The 26343-nt window shown below is 36.7% G+C and overlaps 2 protein-coding genes across 3 annotated transcripts in view; one reads left to right on the forward strand and one right to left on the reverse strand.

Moving 5' to 3' along the window:
* The window catches only part of GRTP1 (growth hormone regulated TBC protein 1), a 36037-nt gene extending 33128 nt beyond the window's left edge, over window positions 1-2909 (forward strand). For both annotated transcript variants that reach the window (XM_032226088.1, XM_032226089.1), the window contains exon 8: window positions 1611-2909. In XM_032226088.1, coding sequence (XP_032081979.1) covers window positions 1611-1700 — 90 coding nt within the window. In that variant the 3' untranslated portion in view covers window positions 1701-2909. The remainder of the gene's footprint in view (window positions 1-1610) is intronic.
* LAMP1 (lysosomal associated membrane protein 1) lies at window positions 2738-26131 on the reverse strand. The gene is made up of 9 exons (XM_032226087.1): window positions 25880-26131; window positions 17142-17260; window positions 7644-7860; window positions 7192-7350; window positions 6481-6698; window positions 5824-5943; window positions 5063-5126; window positions 4529-4699; window positions 2738-3674 (listed from the first exon to the last, which is right to left on the reverse strand). Exons 1-9 carry the CDS (start codon window positions 25926-25928, stop codon window positions 3535-3537), a joined length of 1257 nt encoding a protein of 418 aa, XP_032081978.1. The 5' UTR covers window positions 25929-26131; the 3' UTR covers window positions 2738-3534.
* Between the last annotated feature and the right edge of the window lie 212 nt (window positions 26132-26343).

The following is a 26343-nucleotide window of genomic DNA, read 5'->3' on the forward strand; positions in this document are numbered from 1 at the left end:
CCAGGAGGCCGGCCAGGCCGGGCATTCATAATAGTGCAAACAACACAACTTCTTACATATTCCTCTATGTCCTTCCTCATGTGGGGCCACCAGAACTGGCGATTTACTAAATGTAGAGTCTTGAGGAACTCAAAATGTCCAGCTGAGTGAACGTCGTGGCAGCGACACAGCATGGCCACCCATACCACACTTGGTACATATAACTTCGACCCCTTCCAGGCAAAGCCCTCTCGCTGTGTTAATAAAGTTTGATTTTCTTGAAACCACTGGTCCATTGGGAGTGCTGCTTTGATTGCTCTGGAAAGGTCCACCCGGACCTGCCACCCGGTACTCCCCACCACTTTTTATAGTTACTTAGTAATTAGGATAACCTGCACCTCGTGCGTGCGCACACCCATCCCCTCGTAACCCAACACAAACACCCCGGCAATTAATTGTGGATTGTTGTCAGTCAGTTATCACTAGCTTTGTAGATTTACTCAGCTGTTTGTGTAGGAGTGAAGCCTGGTGGGTCTTGGCAGCTGGCCTGGGTTTCTCCCCTGAATGGCAGCTCCAGGCCTCTGGGATGGCCGGAGCTGACACTTGGAATATCTCAAAGATCCCTTTAGTTCCCCATCCTATCTCACTGTGACAAATTAAATCTCCAAATAAGAACAAGTAAGGAACACTCTTATAGTCAAGCAGCTGGTATTTAAAATATGCTGCCTTTTGAGTCAAGATGCATCCATTCAGCTTAGTAATTACCATTATATTGATTTGTATAAATTTGTCTAATTTCCCTCCTACAATGATTTTTGATGTCCATTGCTGGATGTCAGCAAACTCAACAGTTGAAAAATATGCTGTGCAAATGAATGTCTTTAATTCTTGAATCTCCCTTTAATTTTAGTAGATATCCCCAAGGTCATTCATTCTGAGGAGAAAAAATATCTTCCTATATGCCATATTAACTATATATGATTTTATGGATATTGACAATGTCTTCTTTATCCATTTTCACTCTGAAAGCTAGGAGTTTTCATGCATAAAATTACTGCTTTGTTTTCTTTATAGGGTTCTTTTTTTAGAAACTAAATATTTTTAAATGTAACATAATATTCCAATTATTCCTAAGCACAATTCCTTCTTATATTGAGTCAACTAAAAATCTCTGGAGTTAGATGTAAATTCACTAAACTTTTGATAGGATTGGTTCTAAGACCCATCTAATTTTTGGGCAGTCTTGAGAAAGTTACAATTGAGAGCATAAATTTACCACTAACTGGCATTTAAAAGTAGACTGTGTTTAAACATGGAAACTTAGCTATGGAGGGAACTTAGCCCTATATCTATCTGACCAAATTGGTACAAGATCCACTAGTTTTCATGTCCTAATATACTGTAAGTGACTCTTTAGTATTTCCTAATGTTCATGTGTAACAATTTGAATGAAACCTTGTAAATTTAATTATTTATAATTATTTAATAATTGATGTATCCCATTCTAGAAAGGGATTTGACTCATTGTATTTTCTGATCAGTGTGATTCTGCTCACTTTATACAATGAAGCACACTCTCAGATATTTATTTGCATTGTAGTATATACTAATACTTTAATTTTCAATTCTAGAAAATATTTACAGAACCTGGAAGTCTGCGAATGACTACAATAAACAAAGTACGAGATATGTGTAGAGCAAATTTGACTGCTTCAGTATAAACGAACATTCCTTCACTTGCTCAGATACAATTTTTCTCAGGCTGCCATTGACACTTCACTAATTAGCCCCAGCCTTTCATGTGTTCAATGGGATTTTTTTTTATTAAAAAAAAGCACAAACACTTTAGTTATTATGTAAATAAAATGTAATGTAGATGTAATCCCTTTTCAACAAATGGACTATATATTTTCAGACATTTTTGTAATAACAGAATACAAAACTATATAATAAAGTATATTTGAAGCTATCATTTTTTGAATTGTAACCATGTTAAGGCTCTGGACTTTTAAGTAGAGATCCTTGTTTAGAAAACAAGTACTCCATTTAATCTCTTTTTTTAAAAACAGCATATCTACCTTTACCTGTTGTCTGGCTCAGCTAAATGAGATTAATATTTTATTTATATGCATACACACGCTTATGTTCTGAATAGTGAACCTTGATAGAATCAAAAACACCAGGAGTTACACCTTACAGCAAATTAGAAAACATTTTTTATGTTTCTTTCTACTTTTGTGCATGCAACTGTAGTGAGCAAAATGCTTCATGTGAAGGTGTGCCCTGAATAATCTGCTTCATCCCAGAACTGTCAGTTGTACAACAGCTGTAGTCTCCTATGTACTCCCATGAGCTGCTAATGGGTAGTTATTTTATCAAGGAATAACCAAGTTATTTTTTCCTCTTATTCAATCTACTATTTTGTAACATTTTAGCTTGCTGTGGCATTGTAGGGGAATCTCTATGGATAAATCTATAGCAAACACAAGGTCAGGTCCAGGTGTTACAAGGAAATTCCATAAACACAGACCTACTCGTTTAAGGGTAAATTCCTCCACCCCCCACAAAAGGCAAAAAAAAAATCAACTATGCAAGGACTGAAGGAAGATTATTTGAAATACAAAACACGGATTAATATTTTAGGCTTATAGTTACAACTAAGAATCTGAGGTAAGAGAGTTAGCCTCCAAACTTTACAAACAAATTTACTTCAAAATCAAAGCAGCTTTGTAATTGCTTAAAAGAACACTGCGGAACATACAGAAAAGTCTTTATTAGCATTGTTACAGGCAATGCATTCATAACTGATCCTTGCAGTGTACAGTCCCAGCCAGAGTCAAAGCAAGAATTAGCAGATTGAAATTTATTGTACACATGTGCAGAAACAGGATCTCCTTTGAACTTCCAACAAAAGAGACTGAAATTCACTTTACCAAAAATAAAGTAACACCCATTTTCATGTAAAAAAGGGCCAGCTCCTACTAAGCTGACAGACCAAAAATAGATCAAGAGTTAGCCACATTTTATTTTCACACTTTGCATATACCAAGTTTAGCATTTAAAGATTAATGATACACACCTAGGTAGAGGCAAAGTGGGAATAGCAGAGATTGGTTGGTCAATCATTACTGTAAATGCAGTAAAACGTAGGTCAGCACAGGTTGGTAGTACCAGAAAGTGGAAATTTCCCTTTGTTAAATACAATTAATCTGAATTTAAGTGGAGTATGAAGTAACTATATCATCCTCATTTAAGTAGTTGACATTATAAACCATGCCAATTCAGAAAAGCATTCATAAAATTTCAGCCTGTTTCTAGATGGGCAGTATTTAACCCATTAGCAAAATTAAACAGAACTAAAGTTATCCTTTGTGCATCGGTAAATGCCACAAGATGGATTTCACATTTAGTAAAGCAGACACTGCAAGAAACAGTTGTAAGGAAAAGATTGTGCTCCCTCATAAATCTAACTGAGGAGAAGATGGGGGAGGGGAATCAATTTTCTGCTTCTTGCAACTGCTGTTCTTCCATGCTGGTTAAATTCAGTGCAAATCATTAAATTGTTTGATAACCAGCATGGCTACGCTTTCGGCCAATTAAATATGCAATCAACACTATGAGGACAAGTCCAGCAAGGGCTGCACCAACTACAATAGGAATCAACATATTATTTTCATCCAGCTGACATTCTTCCACTGAAAGAAAAATAAATAAATTAAATTAAATTTTATATAGATAAAAGAGCAAGACAAATACAATGTAATTCTTTCAACAGAGTATTATAATTTGCCAAAGAATCTGACTGAACCCAAACTACAAATAGTATTTATTGTACTAGATGTAAAATTACCATCTGACAGAATTGTATTTGTACCACTTAGAATACTGTAAAAATTTCTACAGAGAACTAGCTTTAAGATTACAAATAGATTGGATTCTCATATTGTGCTAGACTAGAATATGATTTGTTATAATCACTGAATAAAACAGTATTCCCATATTATTAGGACAAACAAATGTAAAACCAGCCTAGGAGTTATTTGGGAAAAAAGCCATCTCCATTCAAATTAAAGAAATGGAATTTGACACTTCACTTGCCAATGATCAAATAAAATGTACAGTTTTCCAATGATCCTAGTGGTAGAATTCCTTATCTCAGCTTTAGGCAGTTCTGCCATATAAAATAATTTATTTTGATTTTCAAAAATTAGATTCTACCTTCCAGGAGAAACCAGGCACAGAATTAATTTCCAATTTGAAATGGCAGAGAGATATTTATTTACCATAAATATGTGCCATTTCTTAAGAGAAAAATCAAATGGCTATTAATTTCAATTACCCATTCTCTTTTATTCTTTTTCAATGTAGAATTTGTCTACATGCCATAGAAATTGCAGTGTTGACTCTTAGAACACTTTTTTCAACACTGTTTTGAAGGAACATGGGCCTAAATTGCTTAAAAATACATTTAAACAAAACATTTCAATTGCTTCTTAGGAATGTGTATTTGCAATTAGCTATATTTTAAATCTGTATTCATAGACCTTACCAGCTCCAAATTTGTCTCCTGCAATCTTGAAAGCCTGAACTTGAACATTGTATATATTGAGAGCAGCTTTGTCTGAAACCTGAATTATCTCTTCTGCCACACACTTGTAAGATTTTCCAATTGTAGCTCTTAGGGCACTTAGGCTATTGTTGGTAGCATTGATATTTTTTTCTGCAAAAGATTTAAAGAAACAATCCAAATTAGAAACAACCTAGGTTTAAAAAACTAGTGAGAGAAGGATATAGAACTGAAATAAAAGTGAGCAGTCAACCATTGCTGCTGATGTTCTGCCCTCCATCAAACAGTTAAGTTCAAATCATGACTGACAATTTGATCAAAAACTCTACGGCTTAAATACTTGGTGTTTTTTTTAAGGATTTGGTAGACCATTTAGAGAAAAGGAATAAATAATGTACATTAATGCTAATTTAGGAAATGTGAAAGGAATTTAATTGAGAAGTTTAAACTTTTAAAACCCACTGTATTTTTTAAATCTTTAGAATATTAACATCTTATAAAAAATTGAATTTTTACCTGTAGAAGGAACTTCTGCACTCAGGAAGATGCCATGCAGGAAGTACTTCTCAGTACTTGAATTCTTAAAAAAAAAAAACAGATTTAATGTCTTATTAATTTCATTTTTCTTTAACAAAAGCTACTCAAGTGTTTGCAGTTCAAACACCTTGCAGTTTTTAATTCAGAGGAAACTTGCCTAATGTGTGAAGTTTGAAAAATTATATTCTAATGTCTAGCAGCAGTAATTAAAACTTTTTAGAAATATTATACAATCTGCAGATTAAGAACCTCTTGTTCAGCGACTGTTCAAAGTTATCATGATGCAGAATAAGTGATTCTTACAACTGGCTCTCCAAATACCAGCCATTGCAGCACCCTCAATCAATCATGTGATCATAATCCAAGGGCATTCGCTACTGGCTCACACTTGTGATGATTGCAGCATCCTGCTATTATCATTTGCAACTTTCCTTGCCGATTTCCCACAAGCATAATCAATGGAGAAGCTGACAGAGGTTGAACTTGCTCCCTCCACTTTCCTGAAGTTTCCCTCTGCAGCAACCTCTGCCCCTGCAGTGCTTATGCATGCCAGACCACTGCAGCCATCCCCCATATAGTTACATTGTGGAAATCACTCTTCCATTGATCTGCTTACAAGCTTCCCGGGACTTATGACTTCCTGCAGCTTCCCCATTGACTTTGCAGGTCAGAAGTCAGCAAGAAGTTGTAAGTTAAAGTCACGTGCTTACTTAACGTGCTGTACATTGAATTATGCTTACCTGTGCAAAATTGAAAGAAATTTTGGTGGTCCCAGAAGTTAAATTTAAAGTAACTGTGTTGTTATCACACTTCCCAGAAGGCTCTGCATTTGGTGGAATATTCAACACTTTTGAAACGTTCTTTTGGAAAAAAAACATTGTGATAGAAAGTTTAAGCTTCACATAGAAGAAAAAGTAGCAATTTTCGTTATGTACTATTTTAGTTTAATTGTATCTATCCAAATAGTAAAGAACTGTTATATGTCTCACAATTATTTATAATAATAGTGTAGTCTGATTAAAGGTTTTTAAAATATTCACAGTTGAAAGCAATTGTTTCAACCATTCTAAGCTTGTAGTATGATTAAAACTTTGTTTTAAAGCTGAAAATAAACTTTTCAAAGCTATCTTATTAAGGTATACTTTATGTAACACAAACGCACACATATATAGATACAGCAGTAATATTATTTTACTTGTATACCGCCCAAAGTAGCTATATGAGATGGGAAGTTTCTAAATTTAATAAAAATAAATGGAAATGAGTTATGAAAAAATGTTCTACATGTACAAAATACTAGAACTACTACTTAAGAGTGATGAGACTTTAAAAAGGTGCTCCAGTTGCAAGAATCTGATCTTTTGGAAAGCATAAAAGTATATTAAAAAGTTACATACCTTATTTTGTGCACTGTAGGTGAGATTAAGTTGCAGAGCCATAGAAGCACGTAAGCACATCCCAGATGAACCATTTACACTATAGTGTCCAACTTCTGGTTTTAATGAGGGTGGTACACTGGTAGTTGTAACAACAGCAGTTGAAGGTATATGAGTTGATGGTAAGTGAGTAGTGGTTATGGGACTACTAGTAGGTTTGTCTTCATAACAAATTGTGTCTAAAAAACAACAACTACAAATCACAAGGCTGGAACACTTTACTGAAAAATTATGAACCCCTTATTTCCAATAGCCAGGAGAAATGCCTACTTAAACATTAACCGAATGCCCCAAAACAATGGATGGAACCACAGAGCTCCTTCAACAATAATTACCAAACTGGAATTTTAAAAATGTGACACAAAAGGGAGAATCTGCTCCTTTTTTCTTTAAATGCATCCCTAAATATGCCACTCACATATAACCCCCAAGTGCATATGTCCCCCCAACAATAGTAATTGTTTTTTAAATATGTTTTAAAGTTATACAATGATTCAGTGAAATCCAACACTCTACTAAGCCTGCAATGTGTTCTTTTCTTAGAAGTCCATGTTATTAAAACAATTACAAAACCGTCAAATGGTTTTGGATGAAAGTGGGTAAGACTCAGTGCTAGACTTAGACTGAATAGAAATACTTAAGTTAGTGTTGTTACTCTTTAGAAGTACTTACTTTTCTTACTGAGGGTGTCATTTGTAACATATGCTTCAACTGAAACATCACTAAGAAGAACAGACACTTTTCCCACAGTTATTGACTTGTTGCTATGGCACACATATTTTGTATTTAGGTCTGCTTGAATATCAGTTCCATGTTTTACTTCTGGTAGTTCTGTAGCAAGAAACAGACAGTAGTTTATGATTCTTCAGATAATTCTATACAAGTGAAACCCAACATTATTTATTAGACATTATAACCCATCTTCCAATCAGGCTCAAGTCCCTATGTACAGTGCTTTCTCCTCCTATTTTTCTCCTCATAATGCAGAGAGGTTGGGTCAAGACAGTAAAAGACTAGCCCAAAGCCACCCCAAGTCTTTCTGTTTCTAATCTAACACCTTTACCAATTATACCACCCTGTGCAGTGGATTTTGAAAACCTTAAAAAAAAAACCTTTTCAGTTACCTCCACCAGATGAATTGGGGAAAATGGAAGAATCACTCAAGTTGAATTTGAACGCCAACTCACTGACCACGTAGAGAGATGCTTTTTTCTCAAATGTCATATTTAATGAATGTCCTTTGCCAAATCCAACTACAAGGATTTGTTCAGGAGTTTTCTGGTTGCCACAGGTGCTAACATTCATTTCATGAGCATCAGATGGAAGTGTGAAGATTGCATTCTAAAATACATAAGAGATTATTTATATTTAACACCTGTAAATTTAACATGCAATCTCCCATGATTTTAGTTTGAAGTGAACTTCCTTCCAACAAGCCCACAATAGTATACAATAGATTATTACATATTCATTTGAGTGGGAAGGCCAAACAAAATTTATAAAAAGTGATCTAACAAGTATTTATTTTGTATCCCACCTATACTATTTTTACACATAACTCAAAATGGTAAATGTATCTGCTACACCTCCTGTCTATTTCCCCCCACAACAATCTTGTGAGAATATCATGGGTGAATATGGATTTATACACAAATCTGCCAAATCTCAAACTAATAAATCAATTTTTGATCATTTATTTTTATATGCCCAGCATTGATAATGAGCACTTCAAACATATAATTCCTTCATCATACAATGGTCAATCTTGCCCAATACATGGGCAACATTAACACATGCCCATATATTTGTAGCAGCCTTGACATCTACGTTCATTCTCGTTATACACAGAATTGAGATGGTTCTTGAGCAAAACTTTTCAACCACACCTTATCATTTAATTTTGATTTTATATTCTAAACAGCTTTTCTTAGGAGGGGCAGAGGCAAAGAATAATAATTAGAAATGTGCACAATTATTAGGCAAGTGAGTATTTTGACTATATCATCCTTTGTATGCATATTTTACATTTCCAAGCTGTATAAACTTACAATACAATACAACAGCAGAGTTGGAAGGGATCTTGGAAGTCTTCTAGTCCAACCCCCTGCCTAGGCAGGAAACCCTACACCTATAGCCATAACCAATGACTATTCCATATCTTCTTAAAGACTTCCAGTGTTGGGTCATTCACAATTTCTAGAGGCAAGCTATTCCACTGATGAATTGTTTTCTGTCAGGAAATTTCTTCTCAGTTCTATGTTGCTTCTCTCCTTGATTAGTTTCCACCCATTGCTCCTTGTTCTGCCCTCAGGTGCCCTGGAGAATAGTTTGACTCCCTCTTCTTTGTGGCAACCCCTGAGATATTGGAATATTGCTATCATGTCTCCCCTAGTCCTTCTTTTCATTAAACTAGTCATACCCAATTCCTGCAGTTCTAAGCACTTGAATGCTTAGTTGGCATAAGCATGTCGAGTGACATGTATTTGTATAATGAGGGAGGGTGTGGCCTAAGGAGATCAACACCCTAAATCAAGGTGTACATAATTATTAAGCAGCTTCTTTTCCTCAGGCAAAATGGGCTAAAAAGAGAGATTTAACTGACTTTGAAAAATCAAAAATTGTAAAAAGTCTTTCAGAGGGATGCAGCACTCTTGAAATTGCTAAGATATTAAGATGTGATCACAGAACCATCAAATGTTTTGTTGCAAATAGTCAACAGGGTCGCAAGAAACGTGTTGAGGAAAAAAAGACGCACATTAACTGTCAAAGATTTAAGAAGAATCAAATGTGAAGTTACCAGGAAGCCATTATCTTCCAGTGCTGTTATATTTCAGAACTACAATCTACATTGAGTGCCTATAAGTACAACGTGTTCAGTGCTCAGAGACATGGCCAAGATAAGAAAGGCTGAAATCCAACCAATACTGAACAAGACACATAAGTTAAAATGGCAAGACTAGGCTAAGAAATATCTGAAGACAGATTTTTCAATGGTTTTATGGATTGATGAGTGACTCTTGACAGACAGGATGGCTGGCGGTGGCTGGATCAGTAATGGGCACAAAGCTCCACTTCGACTCAGACACCAGCAAGATGGAGGTGGGGTACTGGTATGGGCTGGTATTATGAAAAATGAGCTAGTTGAACATTTACAGGTTGAAGATGGACTCAAAATCAACTCCCAACCCTACTGCCAGTTTTTAGAAAACACTTTCTTCAAGTAGTGGTACAGGAAAAAGTCTGCATCTTTCAAGAAGACCAGTGCTGGGTTCCGGATCCCGTTGCAACCGGTACAGTGCAACGGGGCCCGGCATCCACCACATGAACGCGCATATGTGTCCTTGCCTCCTGCGATGCTCTGCAATGCCTCCGCGATGCTCCAGCTGCTCGGCGGAACATTGGGCAGATGCTGTATGCTCCGTGCGCGTAAGCGCCGAAGAGCTCAAATACAAGTAAGAGGATGGAACGGTACCCAGTGCTCCCAGCAGGCACTGGTACACCTGTACCCAGGGCGTACCACCTGCAACCCACCACTGAAGAAGACCATGATTTTTATGCAGGACAATGCTCCATTGTGTGCATCGAAGTACTCCACTGTGTGGCTAGCCAGTAAAGAATGAATGAAATGAAAGAATAATGACATGGCCCACTTCCTCACCTGACCTAAATGCTATTGAGAACTTGTTAAACGAGAGATTTATGGTGAAGGAAAATAGTACACCTCTCTGAACAGTGTCTGGAAAGCTGTGGTTGCTGTCGCATAAAAAATTGATCATCAACAGATCATGAAACGACAAGACTCCATGAATGGAAGGCTCATGACTGTTATTGAAAAGAAGGATGGCCTAATGCTACAGTATAGGCAAATGGAATTGGCTTTAAGGATAAGGGGTCTCCCTGAAAGCACACAAGAGAACCTGAAACAGACTCTCTCTGAAGCCTTCGACCTGATGGCGGGAAGGAATCTTGACTTGCGAATTGAAAAGGTTTATCGAGTTAATTCCTCGTTGGCAAAAGAAAAACAATTGCCAAGAGATATAGTGGTCTACTTCGCCACTAGAAATGCGAGAAATACGGCATTACAGGAATCCTACAAAAATAAGTTTCAAATCCGGGGTTGGGAGGTGACTGTCTTGAACGAGATACCACCTAAAATGCTGAGATCGAGGAAAGATTATGCCTTTCTAGTGGAAGAGCTCAAAAATCGCCAGATACAGTTTAGATGGGACGCACCAACCGGCATCACATTTAGCTATCTTGGAAAAAGACATCGCCTCAATACAGTATGGAAAGCTCAAGATTTCTACACCAACGTATTGGTGGGTGGACAACCCTCTTCTTCTAGAACTAGACAAAGAGAAGGATATGATGGAAAGCAAGCCACTCAAGTTTTAACAAGGGAGGATCAACTTGTTCTTTCAGAGGTACAAGATGCTAAAGAACAAGACAAAACCGTGTGGTTACCAGGCAGATGGAACAGGAATTAAGAAAGCAACGTACACAAGCCATTGTTCAGGAGCATACAGGTGTTACATCAGAAACAGTGGGAGGAGCTAGGCCAAAGGTTAAATTTCAAGATGTTCAGATGGCTATTAAAAAGTTTCAGGGGGCTAAGGATGGTAACTAAATCCCTAATATGGAATGTTAAGCGATTGGATTAATTTAGCAGGAAATGGAGCGCTCAGTATTGAAGGGTTTGATTTGTTATATGGCTGCTTGTTTGCTGTATAATAAAGAGGTGGATGAGAATGTTAAAGGTCATGCTCTGGGGAATGCCTTGCTATGGGTTGGGAAAAAAACATGGTAGATTTATAAAAAGGTTAAGGTATTCTGGACACAAATATGATGGATTATGTAAAATGCTCTCTCTCAAAAAAAAATCCACCTATTCTTTGTTATGTATAATTACCGACTCTACAGCAGTAGAGATCAACTTGACTTGGCATTTCATAACTGCAGCTAGATTGTTGGTGGCGCAATATTGGAAGAAATAAGATTTGTTTACTAGTTAGGAATGGATATTGAAGATCACAAACTTAGCAGAGATGGCTAAAATAGTTACATATCTCAAGGATAACTCAAATGAGAGATATAAACCAGACTGGGAAAAATGGACTGACTATATTCAAAATAAATATGGGTCTAGGAAATTTCAGATAGTTTATGACTAAGATCAGAAACGATACAAATTATTTATAGTTAGCCTAGCAAGGAGGAGCTAATATGAATTCAAAGATGTTATTAACTTTCTATGTTTTCTCTTAAGTATATCTTAAACTGTTTTTGTTAAAGATTTATACCTTGTATTGGTTCTGGGAAGTCAGGATGGGGGAAGGTCAGGGGCTTGGGGGGAGGATGGGAGGGAGTGGAGTTTACTAAGCTGGAGGAGGGATGTTGGATGACATCCCTGTTATTTTTTTCTTTTTTAAGTATATTGAAATGGAATTATAAATACCATCAATACAAAATGGATTTTGCTCAGATGCCGAAACACATTAAGTGAATCAGAGGAAGAGTGGGAAGTAGAGGAGAGAAGAAAGATAAGAAGAGAGGGATAGGAGGGAGGGTGAAGGGGGAAAATGAGGTGTATAAGGAGGTGTGGTAAAGGGAGAGAAGAGAAGGAGAAAGGAAGGGGAAGTAGAGTAGAAAATGATGGAAGGAAGTCAGGATATAGAAGAGTTGGAAGTAGAGGAGAGCAGAAGATAGGAAGAGATGGATAGGAGAGAGGGTGAAGGGAGAAGATGAGGTGTATAAGGAGGAGTGGCAAGGGGAGAGAGTAGACAGAGAAAGGAAGAGGAAATAGAGTAGTATGGAAGCGGAAATACACCAACGATAGGAAGAGTGGGAAGCAGAAGGGAGAAGAAAAGTGGGAAGGGGGGGATAGGAGAGAGGGTAAGGGGGGAAGATGAGGAGGTTGAGGATAAGGAGGAGTGGAATGTAGAGAGAGAAGGAGGAGAAAGGAAGGGGAAATAGAGTAGGAAAGGAAGAGGGAGGGAAGATAGGAAATAAGAGAGAGGTAGAAGAAAGAGGTGTAGGGAGAGTAGAAGAGCTAATAATGCGTGTTAATCTTTTTGGGGCGTTGAGGACAAGAGGAACTGATGTAATTACTATTTAATACTATATGATATTGGCTATGTATAGTATACATGTGATTGTATGTTATGAAATTGAAATAAAAATATGTTCAAAAAAAATTGATCATCAACAGATCATGAAACTGACAAGACTCCATGAATGGAAGGCTCATGACTGTTATTGAAAAGAAGGATGGCTATATTGGTCACTTATATTTTTTTGGGAACTGTCAGAAATGTTTATTTGTAAATTTTGAGTTGTTTGTTTAGTATTCTCACTTTAACAGTTAAAAATAAATGAGAAGGGAAAATTTTCATTTTTCATGTAGTTGCAAAATAATTGTGCACACTGATAGTTGCCCAATAATTGGGCACAATTATTATTATTCTCCTAAGAAAGCCACAATCTCGTTTTTACTTTCTTGAATATTCAGGTTTGAGCATTAACATTTTGGATTGCCTGAGCACTGTAGTTGTTCAATAATAAAATTAATCCTCCAAAATACAGCCTGCCTAATAATTGTGCACACAATGTAATGCTAACTTCCAGTGAAGAAATAGTAAATTGAAGATGATTCCACTAAAAGTGAAGCCAACAACTGTTGTGGCCTGCCAGCGGCCAGCGGAGCTGGCAGCAGAGTCGGACAGTGAGGAGGTTGGGGAGGAGCATGGGCCAGTCCTGGAGGCCTGGGAAGGCTCAGACAAGGGCTCTGCGTTGGAGGCAGAGAAGGGGCCGAGGCCGTCTGGCAGTGATCAGGTGCCTACGGAGCTAGACAGCAGTGACACAGAGGAACAGTTATAGCCTGTTCCCAATGTGCACATGCGCAGAGTTGCCAGAAGAAAAGAACAACTCAGAAATCAGGGTAGACTTGGGAGTAAAGTCACAGGTGGAAGGCTTTTGCAGAAAACAATTCATTTGGTCGTTAGATTCGTTTCAACAGTGTGAAGATCTGTCTGTGAATCTCAGAGACTCTGTACCCAGTCTTTCCTTGCACAGCACCTCATTTGGAAAATATTTACATGGCAGCTTTCCAAGATAGATATGACCTGCCGTCATAAATATTCCTTTGAAAGACTGTTTGCCAGGCCTTGCTGAATGTGAATGAGAGGAATTCACTTTCATTTAATAAAAGGGGTTTTGTCGGGACCAGGACTCTGCCTCATACTTTTTGGGGAAGCCTATGTCAGAACAATCACCACAGCAGATTGAAGAGCTGGTTGGCTCTCTGAAATTTCTTTCTGGATAAGGAGTGGATCTGAGACCACCTACAAATGCTTCAGAGAGCTGCTCTTAATGAGGAGACTGAAAGACAGTGGGATTCCAGTGGCTGTAGAGGTCTAAGATATGATGGATTAGCCATTTTCCTATAACAAGTCAATGCTTTCAAAAGAACATTGAATTCCCATATTTCCTTTTCTAACCACTTTTGGAAATTGCTTAATTTCTTTTCAACTGTTAAGATGCAAAAAGAGTGATTAAACTTTGATTTTGGAAAGTTTCAAACAGATTGAGGTACAGATGGATTTGAAATAAGATTTTGGAAATAATTAGAAGAAGACTTCCTGTGAGAAAATGATTTTTTTTTAATTCTAAAAAAATAAAAGATAGGTAAGACTTTGAACGTTGGATGCTAGAGGAAAGAAAAAGATTACAGGAGAACATTAAAGGAGATCACTTAAATCTGATGTGCTAATACAAACGAAGCAAACTATTTTAACATTTGATATATTGAAGGATACTTTTAAAGGACCCAGAAAATAACTTTGAGAATGGCTGCCTCTAGACAAATATTGTGTTAGAAGATATTATGGAAAAAGGAACAAGTTTTACCTGACAAGGGTGAAACAGGTATGAAAGTGGATTTAAAAATGGCAGGCTGTAAGTATGGTATCAGAAAGATAATTAAAAGGGATGTAATAAACCTGGGTAATTTTCCAATAGTGACTTTAAAAAGAGGCTTGTTAAAACTTCAAAGAAGTTTGTGAGATTTATAAAGAAAACATAAAAAGAAATTAAAGTTTTTGGACATTATTTGAAGGGGCTAAAGATTAAGATTGTTAAAAATAAAAGGGAGGAATGCAATATATTTGATCAAGGTCAAAATAGATATTATCTCTGGACTTTTAATGGACAGTCCTTAATGGACTTTTACTGATAAGAACTGAAATAAGAAAGAGTAAGTTACTAAAATTGTTTATACTTCTTATAAAGCAGAAAGTTGTCTCTTTATACATTTTTCTTTTTATTTATTTTTATTTATTTTCTATTTTTCTTACTTTTCACTGTCTTTTTCATTTGCATTATTTTTTATCTTTGCAACTGTAATTTTTTAAATACAATTAGTATTAAAAAAAGAAACATCTAATGTTACTAGTATATGTTTTTTCTAAATAAGTAATGTAGCTGCTCACATCACATAATATTTGCTATTTATAATAATGCTATTTGCTTTGTTATTTAAGTCATAATAAAATGTTAAACTAAGATGGATTTCTAGTCAAGGACTATTTTTTGTATATATAATAATAAAAGAACATTGTACAAAATCTTGGATGGGTAGGATTTATACTAATAAAATGTTTCAGAACCCTGTAGCCATTTGAAAATAGTGTTACCAATATAGATACTTTATGGTTGAAACTAGGATAGGAAAAATTCACAGTCAAATTCTCATTTAGTTCACTTTGGACTAACTTTCTTCCTTTGCTATTTCTGTGTGAATAAAATGAGAAGGAACTAAATTCTTTCAAAAGAAGGTGAATTCCATGGACTCAGTAACAAATGGCTTGAAAACAACAGTGCCAATACTGTACAGTCAAAAACTTAATAAAATTATTGTGCACACACATATTTGGAGTACTGCTTTAACTACCAGACTCAGTAAGAGTAATATATTACTAAAACATGTTCTGTATATAGATAGGACAACAAAAAGCTTAAGTATCAAAGCAAAAAAATAATATTTGTTTTTGTTTATAAGCAGTACTTTTTAAGAAAAGACTTGGAAAATGTAAATAAAAGTATACCCTGCCTAATCCTCAATTCCCAAATACAGGAACAACAGAGTTCAAAGGTATTCACTGAAGCAAAATGTTGGGAAATTTAGGGCAATAAAAAGTATTTCCTTATGCATATTTGAAACCATAGTTTGCTGCCATCAGATCTGGTGTTTACATACATTTAGATGGTTTTCAAAAATATTGGATAACTTGGAGGACTGAGCTATCAGGGTCTATTAGGTGCAACCTCAAACTATATTTCTTATTACCACCTGACTGTTTTGCAACTTTCAATATGTACTTAAATTGCCCATGTTAGTTCCCCATGGTAAGGCAGAAACCCCAGGAGGACTATACTGCTCTTCTGCATATATATTTATCTACATATTTATGACTATAGTTTGACAATAATCAATAGTAAATTATTAATGATAACAAATATCTCTTCCAATATTGTAGCTGGAGTGTTTTAGCTCTGTACACATTCTACAGCTATTTATTCTGATCAATAGTTGTTTAAATAAATTAGATCCTAAGAGGTACCAACAACTTGATATCATAGAATGTAACTTTTTTTTACAGTTTGACACCATACATATGGATTGGATCACCTGGACTGATTCACTGCAAGTAATAATTTTATCTTTCAGCAGTGAATTCATTTATTTTTTGAATTCTTTAACGTAATATTTAAAATATAACACAAAATAGGCTGAACATATGCATGCAAAGGAAATATGAATATCTATCTTCAAGAAAACCATGCAATTTTCCTGGCAGGATTTTTGGAAGTGGCTTGCCATTGCATTCTTCTTCTAGAGATAATAGAATGATTGGCCTAACCTGACCCAACTGATTTCATGGCTAAGCGGGACTATAAGAACCAGTCTAGAAATTGGGATTCTAGGTCCACTCTAGACATGAAGTCACTGGCTGACGTTGGGCCAACTATTATATCAACCTGGTTTTCACATATAAAGTACATGTTTCACAAAGTTTGTTATCATATAATCTAAAGCAGAAGGTGGTTAGTATAGGTAGTCCTCCATTTACGACCAATCATTTAATGTTCAAAGTTACAACACTCAGAAAGGGCTATTTTTTTTTTAGAACTTGTAAATAATTTCTGAGGGTCACAATCACGACCGCATTTCATGCATTTGGCAACTGGCTCACATTCATCACCAGTTGCCCGTTGCCCCGTAATCATGTGATCAACATTTGCAACTCTCTCTGCCAGTTTCCCCTAAAAGTCATTGGGGAATCTGGAAGAGAAGGCTGCAAGGGGGAGGGGACGGAGGGGTGCTGAAAAACTCAGTGGGACTTAGGAAGAAATGCATGGAGTTCCGTGCATGGAGGGGAACTGAAATCCTTTCGTGGGCTGCAGGACCATTTCTGAAATCCCCTGAAGAATTCCCCCTCCATGCATGGGGGAAATCCTTCAGCAGGCAGCTCTTTTGCCCCATCTATGGTCGTAAGTTGAGAACTACCTGTGCTCTAACAACATGCATTCTCTGTTAGTATCCCTTTAAATTTCAGTAGTTTCACCTGTTTTTTATGACTCTTTGTTTCAAATTCCACTGTGAATCTCATAGAGAAATTGGCTGATAGGCATAGTTTTCCGTCTTGATCTTTCACTTGAAACGATGATGCTGTTTGTAAAAACCCTATAAATATATAAAAAAAGAAAAACAAAACAATGGATTACAATTATTTTAAAGAGCTGTATATAACTTGAGATTTAATATAATACAAATACATTCAGAAGATCTTCATGCTTTATAAAGTTCTTGTTTGTACAAGTGATCTAAACCCTTTATTATATACACAGAAAAACCTAGTCAGGATTCTAACTTATGTAGAGCTCTTATGTACATAGAAAGTGATTTAAGAACAAATGCATTTATCCTACCCTGCTTACATACAATTGCCTTACAAAGCCTAGCATGTAAGAACAATCTTGTTCAATATTCCTCTATACCTCTTTTGTTGTATATGGAACAAGTTCACAAAGATTAAACATACTGAAGAGGCATTAAGAATAAAAGCAGGATGATTAATTTGAGAGTAGTTGATTTCTTTTTGTCAACAAAGTTTCTGCAGCATAATTTGTATAGAGAACTCTTAACATATTGGTTAAAATACTATTTCAAAATTACTCAACTATTATATACTATTCCAGCCCCCATGATCCTACAGATTTTTTAAAAATGAAATAACATTAATTCGGGGGGGGGGGGTTCTGTGTGTTTCCTTAATGCTAAAAGCACTACCTTACGAAGTTGTGCATATTATTTCTGCCTTGGCAAGAGACAAAGTTTTAAAAGCAAGTAATATTAACTTCATCTCTTAGCTACACTTCATTAACAAGATTTCTATTATTACAGTACAAACTGTTGTCAACAGCAACTATCACCCATAAGAGCTAATGATTTACTCAGCGACAGCGTAATTTGTATATATGACAATTCTTCAAAGACCTGCATTTTAAAAATGTTGTATTGCTTGTGCATTGAATTCTCAAGAAACAACTTCCCTGTAATATCATTTTCCTACCTTAAACTTACAATTAGTAATTTTGTATACACAACCATACAAATCTATAGCATCTTTCTACAGTAGAGTGTAGGATAGGACAAAATGAGTTTGCCATTACTGTTACAATATAGCTACACATTTTTCTTGTGTGTGCACTATTCCTACTTGGAGAAATAGTCCTTCAAATATATAATGTGGCAAAAGCTCTTCTGTGTCAATGCTTTATCCAAGCTTCATACAGGATGCATAATGAATACCAACACAAGTTATTTGAAAGTGTACACACAGGAACAAGAACAGATGATATCGGTGCTACTAACAATACAGCACTATAGAATATTGTAGAATTTTCTGGCACGATTGTCCTTATAGCCTTTTACAAATTGTTTAAAAATTGCTCCTAATATTCTAGTGAGATTTCCTTAAACCTGAAAACCTAATGAACATGAGGACCAGGAAGGGAGGCTATGGAGTATATTTAGGAGGAGGAGAAAAGAGTTCATTTTCAGCATTTAGGGTGCTAACAAATCTTCCCTGGACAACTGCTTTACCCTAGGGAGAACTGGTAGCTCAAAACAAGATTTTTGACAGATTAATTAATCTTATCGTGCAATTTAGATCAACTCTTCAGACTACCTACAAACAGTTATAACCACACAGTTGTTTTTACAGGGTCAGTACTAGCTTCAATACTAGAATTATACAGCATGGTATTCTCAGTCTGACCTCTGTACTTGGGGAGAGAGGGAAAAATATTTACTTGATTAAGTTTCCTTCCCTATAAATAATTTCGTTATAAAGTGAAATTTTCTAACACTCCCAGCTAGGAACAGCTGACGCTATTGCAAATAAAGCAGTACACAGATTTAAATAATTGCAGCCTGAGGTGCTGAATGGTGCAAATACTATAAGCGAGGATTGTCTAATTTAAAAAAATAGTTACTCGGAAGGGGTGATGTGCCTAGTGAATATTGCATAAGGCCTAAGAAAGCTTCCCTCTTCTCCCACTTGGAATCATAATATTGGACAACTTTGGGCATCCATGTATAAGACGACTTACTGAAGAAGTTCAAAAGCCATGGTAAAATTAGAGTAGATTCAAGAACAATCTTCTCCACAACGCTCAGAATTATTTAAAAGTATAATAATAGAATATTAGCCAGAATATGTAGTTAAGAAGTACTTAACTATGTTTCAAGAGGAGACTGAAGTGAATAATCACCAGACTCCAAGATCTTGTTTCAACAAAAGCTTTCTTCAAAATATATCTCTTGTTCATAAACATGGCTAAAAACACAAGCTGCCAATAAAATATGCAGAAAAGCACCTGGTTAAAACGTTAAGACAAAGCAAAATAGTTCTTCAAAATAGCAATTCGAGCAAAGAAAACATCAGGACAATGTGTGCTGAAAGAACTAGCATGGAAACTGAATGCTTTGCTTCTCACTGCTGAGGTCATAGGATAGATTTCTCTGCCAAAGCTGATTTTTTCAGAGGGAATGCCAGATGAACTGAAACAAATGTAGGTGAAGAAAAAATATTCATAAGTGTACAAATTAAAAGGAATAAATCCTCAGATCCATACAATATTGAAAGATTTCTTCGAGAAATATGAAATTGATAATCTTTTTTAAAAATGAAACTCTTTTAAAATTAGGATCCATTTTCAGGATTTAAAAATAGTTAAAATGACCCTAATGTTTGGAAACGTATTGCGTGGAGATAAAGAATACCATGGTCCAGTTACCTTAATAACTGTTCCAATAAAAATTGTTGAAAAATTATTAAAGATTTAAGTAGATAGAACAGTGAATTTGACTGAAAAGAAACCAATGTAGCCTCCACAATATTAATTGCCTAGACTTTGGTGAAGGTGAGAAAAGGCAGGCTGACAGGGGAAATATATCTGATGTTTTATAAAAGACCTCAACAAAAACTCCTGAGAAATTCAATGGCCAGGAGGTAGGAGGATAGGTAGACCAATCGTTACACCAGAGAGATATCCATACTAGGCCTCTCAAGGATAAGCACTAGGACCTACAATTGTTAATGTGTTTGTAAGTGATTAGAGTCCAGGATGAGCAGAGAGGTGGCCATGATACCACATTGTTCAGGGTGACAAAATAAAGATTTTATAAGAGCTCTAAAGGATCCAACCTATTTGAGTAGCCATCAAATTTAAAACTAAAATCCAGTCATAAATCACCTTAAGTAATACATCTGCCATACAAAATTCCACAAATGTAGTGGGAGCACTGTTGACAGTGACTGATAAGGGAAAGGACTGTAGACTCACACTGGAGAGCTTGATGGCAATATCAACTCTCTGTGCAGCTGCTGTTAGAACTATATTCCACACCTTGAATCCTTAGACCTAATTAGACCTATGACTGATAAATTATGTAATATGTAAATTTATTGTAAGACTATATCTTGAGTATTATGCTCAATCCTGGTCAGTGAATTTTAAACATCTTATTACAGAATTGGAAAAGATATAGTAAAAGTCAAAACAAAATGGGGAATTGAAGATCTGCTATGAGCAATTCATTGATGTATGGCACAAATAATGTTGTCAAAGACAATCCCTCCACCCCACCGCAGGACTGGAGTTGCTCTGTATGCAGGGGTTTTCCTATCCCCAACCCAGCAAAAAAAAAAGTGTATAGTTACACTGAAATCTGCTATTGGCAAATTATCGGTGACAATTTTGACGACTAAATGGATTAGATATATTTGTGGAAGAGAAGGCTACTAATATTGATGAATGTTTATTTCTTCTTACATCATAGGCATGTTTTATTTACTGCCTGCTGATAGGGAAGGATGCTGTCACCAACCTGACCATATCTCAAATGCATCAAATTGATTACTGATATGAAATGTTATACTAGATGGGCAGATGGTTTGTTAACAACTTTTCCCCTTTCTTCTGTTCATTATTTCTCTTATCCCCATGTTTTCTTTCAAGCTTTTTTCCATCCAGCTATTCCTTATCCCTCTCTGTATTTTCTCCATTTTGTTATTTCCCTTGAAAAGGGCTATGGTAACATATATACATATAGTTTATGTATAGGAAAAAAAGTTGATATAAATTATAGATCAGTAGTAACTGTTTTAATTGGCATTATTTGTACTGGTACTTCTCTTTTTTCAGGTCTAGCTTCTAGATACTATACAAACTTGCATATAATGTAGCACCCTTTTTTCTTTTTTTAAGAGTAGCTACAAATAACTTTATAGCGCTACCGAATAAGATTTTCCTAACATTAAAAAAGTCTGACATCAGATTATGTGCAGGATTTATTATACCCTGTTTAAAGTTCTTGTTCCTTTGTCCAAATTAACTGGGTTTATAGAATCTCAACACGGATGCTATTCCAGGGCATGTAGTCCTTTACTCTAAGTGTTAAAAAATGTACAATTTAGATCCAAATTATAGTAGAAGTATTATTACATCTTCTGCCCTTCCTGTTTTTGGATATACATACCATCAAATCTACATCTAATCAAAACTAAGGGCAGCGCTGCTTCCTATCAGAAAAGATACACATTGCAACCCAGCATTCTGCATACTCCAAATATTTTTTCTGTTAGGATTTTGTCCACTATTAAAAAATGGAAGTAAAGTTTTAATCTAGTTCTACTCCTAAGTAAATTATATAATCATATCCTGTCATGTCTATATAATTCTGGTTCTATTAAAACACAGAATATTTTAGGAGGTCAAGTGGGTCTTGAGAATAGCATATATGAGCACAAGAACATAGGGGAAGTTAAAACAAAAAATAGGCATTTGCTCTGTGAAGTCTATAGTTTTCTTAAATATCAAGCCACTTTATTCCTTCAATTCTTTCTCTCCTATTTGATCTCTAAAAGCACTGTCTCATTTTTAGTTACATCAGTGCCCTCATCAGTTGAGCTCATAGGCAGATGTAAAGACTTTACTTCAAATGGTGGAGAATCCAGTCCATTATTTATTATAAATCTGGAATTGAACCTAGGTCAACCAAACAACTATTTCCCGTATAAAAACTATGCCACTTTCAAAGTAGAATTTTAAAACCCTTACCTATCGTGTTTTCCCAAAAATAAGACAGGGTCTTATTTTCTTTTGACCCCCAAAATAAGCGCTTGGCCTTATTTTCTGGAAGGTCTTATTATTTTTGAGGTGCAGGAGGCAGCGAGCATGGTCACCTCATGGCTGCTACTGTGTTGCAATATTTTCAGGGAGGGCTTATTTTCAGGGGACAGCTTATTTTAGCATATGTGCTCAAAAGCCCGATTGGGCTTATTATCCGGGGAAGTCTTATTTTCAGGGAAACAGGGTAGTTGTATACAGAGCAATTATATGGAAAAATTGCAACTGACCACAATGTGTTATTGTATCTTTGTGTTTGATTGCTAATATCTTTATATTTCCTTGACTCCAACTGGATTGGGAAGTAAACTGCATAAATTAATAAATACATTTCTATATAGAATAACAATCAATTAGTAGTTTAATTTTGAAACTTTTGTAGCTATGAAAGTCACATATCATGGTAATAAATTGCAATTTCCAGCCAATAGTGTTTTAGTTCAAATTTCATGCTGGATTAGCTTTTTTAAAGTCAAAAGCAACTCTGAAAGAGAATTTTATTTGCATGCTTTTAAAAGAAGGTATAGAAATATTTTATTTCTATAAGGCATAATAGATAACAAACTGGCTTTCAAACAGAAAATCAAATACAAAACAAAATTCAGAGTCATATTTACGAGTTCATCTTTTAAAATTCTAGTTTTGTGATGCCTAACTACAAAGATAAAACAGGAACATTTTCATCTTTGCTGATGATAAACAGGGAAGACTGACTTCACTAATTAAACAATGCCCTTTTGTTTTCCTAATCTGCTTCAATGTCACTAAAACATTGTAAACCAAATTATTCATGGATTCAACTCAGATAAAGTAAAGGTATGTTGCCATTGGAAAGCTATATTTATGAAATACTTAAGCTCGAAAAGATATTGACTTCATTGTCATCCCCCCACCCTGCATAATGTGAAAACTCTTAACAACATAAATCATAAGCAATGAAATAAGACATATTTTCAAAGCAAGAAAGAATGAGATAACATTTGCTCCTGTGTGGTATTTTCAAATTTTTTTTTAATCCATCTCATTTACAGAACCACAACGAAACCAGCCACTATTAAATCAATAATTTTTATGGGTATTCTTTTATATTTTATTTACAAGCTAAGAAATTGGGTATTGTAGGCCAGTCTGAGGAAGAGCATACAAGGCTGGATTACCACATAATTTTTTTCAGCGTGGCCAACCACAGCTAGAGTACAATATGTCAAGCCTCAGGCCTTAATATATACAAGCCTAAACGCTTACTCCCACAAAGCATGAGCTCTATCAGAAGCACTACTTGTTTTGCCTGGACAAGCCAACAACTGACTTGTCAAAGCAAAGCTCTCATTGCTTGTGAAGCCAAAGTGTGGATTGCTTTCATTACATGCTCCTCTTCTGCTTTGGCAAGTTGACAAGGTCAGGATCATTTACAATTGCTGCTCTAAAAGAATACATATCTCAATCCTGAATACAGAAGAAATGAGGCTTAAGATACACTTTAAATTTGAATAATTCTGTAAAATTAAACTTTATTTAAAGAAGGTTTTGAACATAGTGTTTTATTATTTCAGGTAAAATATTTTATGTTATAAAATTGTACAGTTCTATGGTTGTGTCATTTGGCCTCTAGATTTAACAATTTATTAAAGGTATGTGGTTTATTTCTCACAAAAGTAAGTAACATGAATTCATTAGTTTTATTTGTATGTGGGAATCACAGATTTATAACTTTCCAAGGTCACAACATTGCACAGTCTGAGAATCTTTTTTGTAAATAGTTCATACAGTTCAATAATATTTATTTAAGTTTGCATAGAAACATACCCTATCATAAACACTGTAAAATCATAGCAAGTATACTGGAAACAAATACTGACATAGGAAAAAATAAAAAAATCTGTAATTTGGATCAATGACAGCATATTACATGATTCTACAAAGAATCACATCTAGTTTTCACAAAGTAAGGTAAAAAATACCTGGATATAGAACCAACTGAATCTTATCTGTATAATCAACCATGTGAAAAATTTGGGTTCTTTAAATGGCCACAAAGATAGAACATTTAGAGGAGGAAAGCACAAATCCAGAAATTTCAAAGAGGAGGGAAAAAAAAGAATCAACCATTCTTTGTGGGGGAGCAAGAATTCTGCTGTCATATGCTAAATAAGCCATGTTTAAATGACATAGCAAAATATTTAAATGGTTTTACTTAAAGAATACATGAGAAAAACCACAGGGAAACTCCTCAAGGATAAGATATTTACCATCTACATAAATCTGTGAACCTGGCAAGTAGTTTCATAACACCAACAGCTTGTTGCCCTTTGAGCAGGGAGAAGTTACAGCCTTCTTGTACAAAACCGCTTCTTCGAGGTATTATTCCCTCTAATGAGTAAAATGAACTAGATTCCCCTCCCTCTCTGAATATAGTTGGGAAGGATTTGGCACCTCTGGTCTTCTCAACTCTCACCTCTTACTTTCCTTAATACAAGCTTTGAACAACACCCTAGTTAACGACTAGATGGCTCAGTGGCTGACATACTGAGCTTGTCGATCAGAAAAGTCGGTAGGTTGAATCCCTAGTACAGGCCTCCTACCTGAGCAGGGGGTTGGACTAGATGACCTCCAAGGTCCCTTCTAACTCTGTTACTATTACCTATGGCCCAGATCTACCTCGGGAGTTGTAAGAAATACAGAAATAAGTCAAATGCATATCGGCAGCCCGAACCTAATTGGAAGGAGAATACAGCAAACCGATTCTAAAGACACGGGAAAGAAAGAAAGAAAGAAAGAAAGAAAGAAAGAAAGAAAGAAAGAAAGAAAGAAAGAAAAAACGAGGCCTCCAGTAGCTTTAAAATTTCCCAATTATCCAGCATAATGGAAGGTGGAAGAGCAGCCTATTTTACATGACAGTGCCCCAAAAGGGCAAAAAAAGAAAAGGGGAAAGGAGAAAGCGGTTAGTCATCTCCTCCAAATGCTCACTAGAGGCTGGGAAAAGGACTCGGATAAATTTCAGGAAGAAGAAGAAAAGGAAGGAAGGAAGAAAGGAAAAGCACTGATTTCACTACTCCCGAGCATTGCGAAATGACGAGAGAACGCGAAAGGAGGCCGGTGAAAAGAAAGGCAAAAAGGCAGCCGCTCCGTCTCATCACGCGTTCCGTCCTATTTTAAACATCGCTGTTCAAACAGTTTTTAAACAGCCGATCCGATTCGGAGGCTCTTATCAAAGCCCGATCAACGCTGAGCAGAAGCGGCGGGGGTGGATCGGGTATCGGGTGGGGAGAAGCAGCAGGGAAAAGGAAACCGCTTTCTCCGTCATCCTTTCACCTTCTCTAAAGGCGGCCAACGGAACCGCCTCGCCAAGCAAGGAGGCGGCCAACCGGCTGAGGAAAGGCCGCCCTGCCTTTCTCCTTTTGCTAAACCGACCCTCGGGTAGGGTGGGGTGTGAGGACGGAGGGAATTCGTCCCGGAAGGGCCAGGCGAGTCAAGGCTACGCAGGAAGGCGAGAGGCTTCCCCTGCAGGCCTTCGCCGTGAGGGAAGACGAACGGCCCACATCGCCCTTGGGTGGGGGGAAGGAGGGAGAAAAGAGAGGAAAAACCGTCCCCCCCCCCTTACACTCACCGAACAGGGCAGCCGCCAAGAGGAAACCCACCGCACTTCGGCCCGCCATGACGGAGCGCTCCGAGAGAGGAGGGGGAGGACGCGAAAGAAGAAGAGGAGCGCTGCGACGAAGCTGCCAGCAACCACACGGGACCTGCGGGAGAGCCGAGACCCAACGCAGCGCTGAGGGGGGAAAAAACGTCCAGGGGCGCGGTCACATGACCTGGGACTTCAGCCCCACCCCCGCCCCCGCCGTCGTTATTGCCCTCGCTGTCACCTGATTCCAATTAAGACCACGCCTCCTTTATTTATTTATTTAAAAATGGAAGGTGGGGGGGAATCAAGCCCTCGCGAGAATACCGTCAAAGCCAAACGGGGCAAGCGCGCGCGCGCGCGCGCGAGCGAGAGGAGTTCGCCTAGGCGGCGGTTTTCCTGTCGCCCCGCGCTTGCTTCAGCGTGCGGTTGGCTCGCGTTGCTGCCTTTTC

This window comes from Thamnophis elegans, chromosome 11 (assembly GCF_009769535.1).
Source record: "Thamnophis elegans isolate rThaEle1 chromosome 11, rThaEle1.pri, whole genome shotgun sequence".
Taxonomy (NCBI): Eukaryota; Metazoa; Chordata; class Lepidosauria; order Squamata; family Colubridae; genus Thamnophis; species Thamnophis elegans.

Bases quoted from the DNA above. Each gene is read 5' to 3' on its own strand.
- LAMP1 (XM_032226087.1), bottom strand. From the start codon at position 25,928: ATGGCGGGCCGAAGTGCGGTGGGTTTCCTCTTGGCGGCTGCCCTGTTC. The intron at 7,351-7,643 runs GTAACTGAAAAG...TTCTTGCTACAG, and splicing joins CCCCAATTCATCTGGTGGAG to AACTACCAGAAGTAAAACAT. The intron at 6,699-7,191 runs GTAAGTACTTCT...GTTGTTTTTTAG, and splicing joins TGACACCCTCAGTAAGAAAA to ACACAATTTGTTATGAAGAC.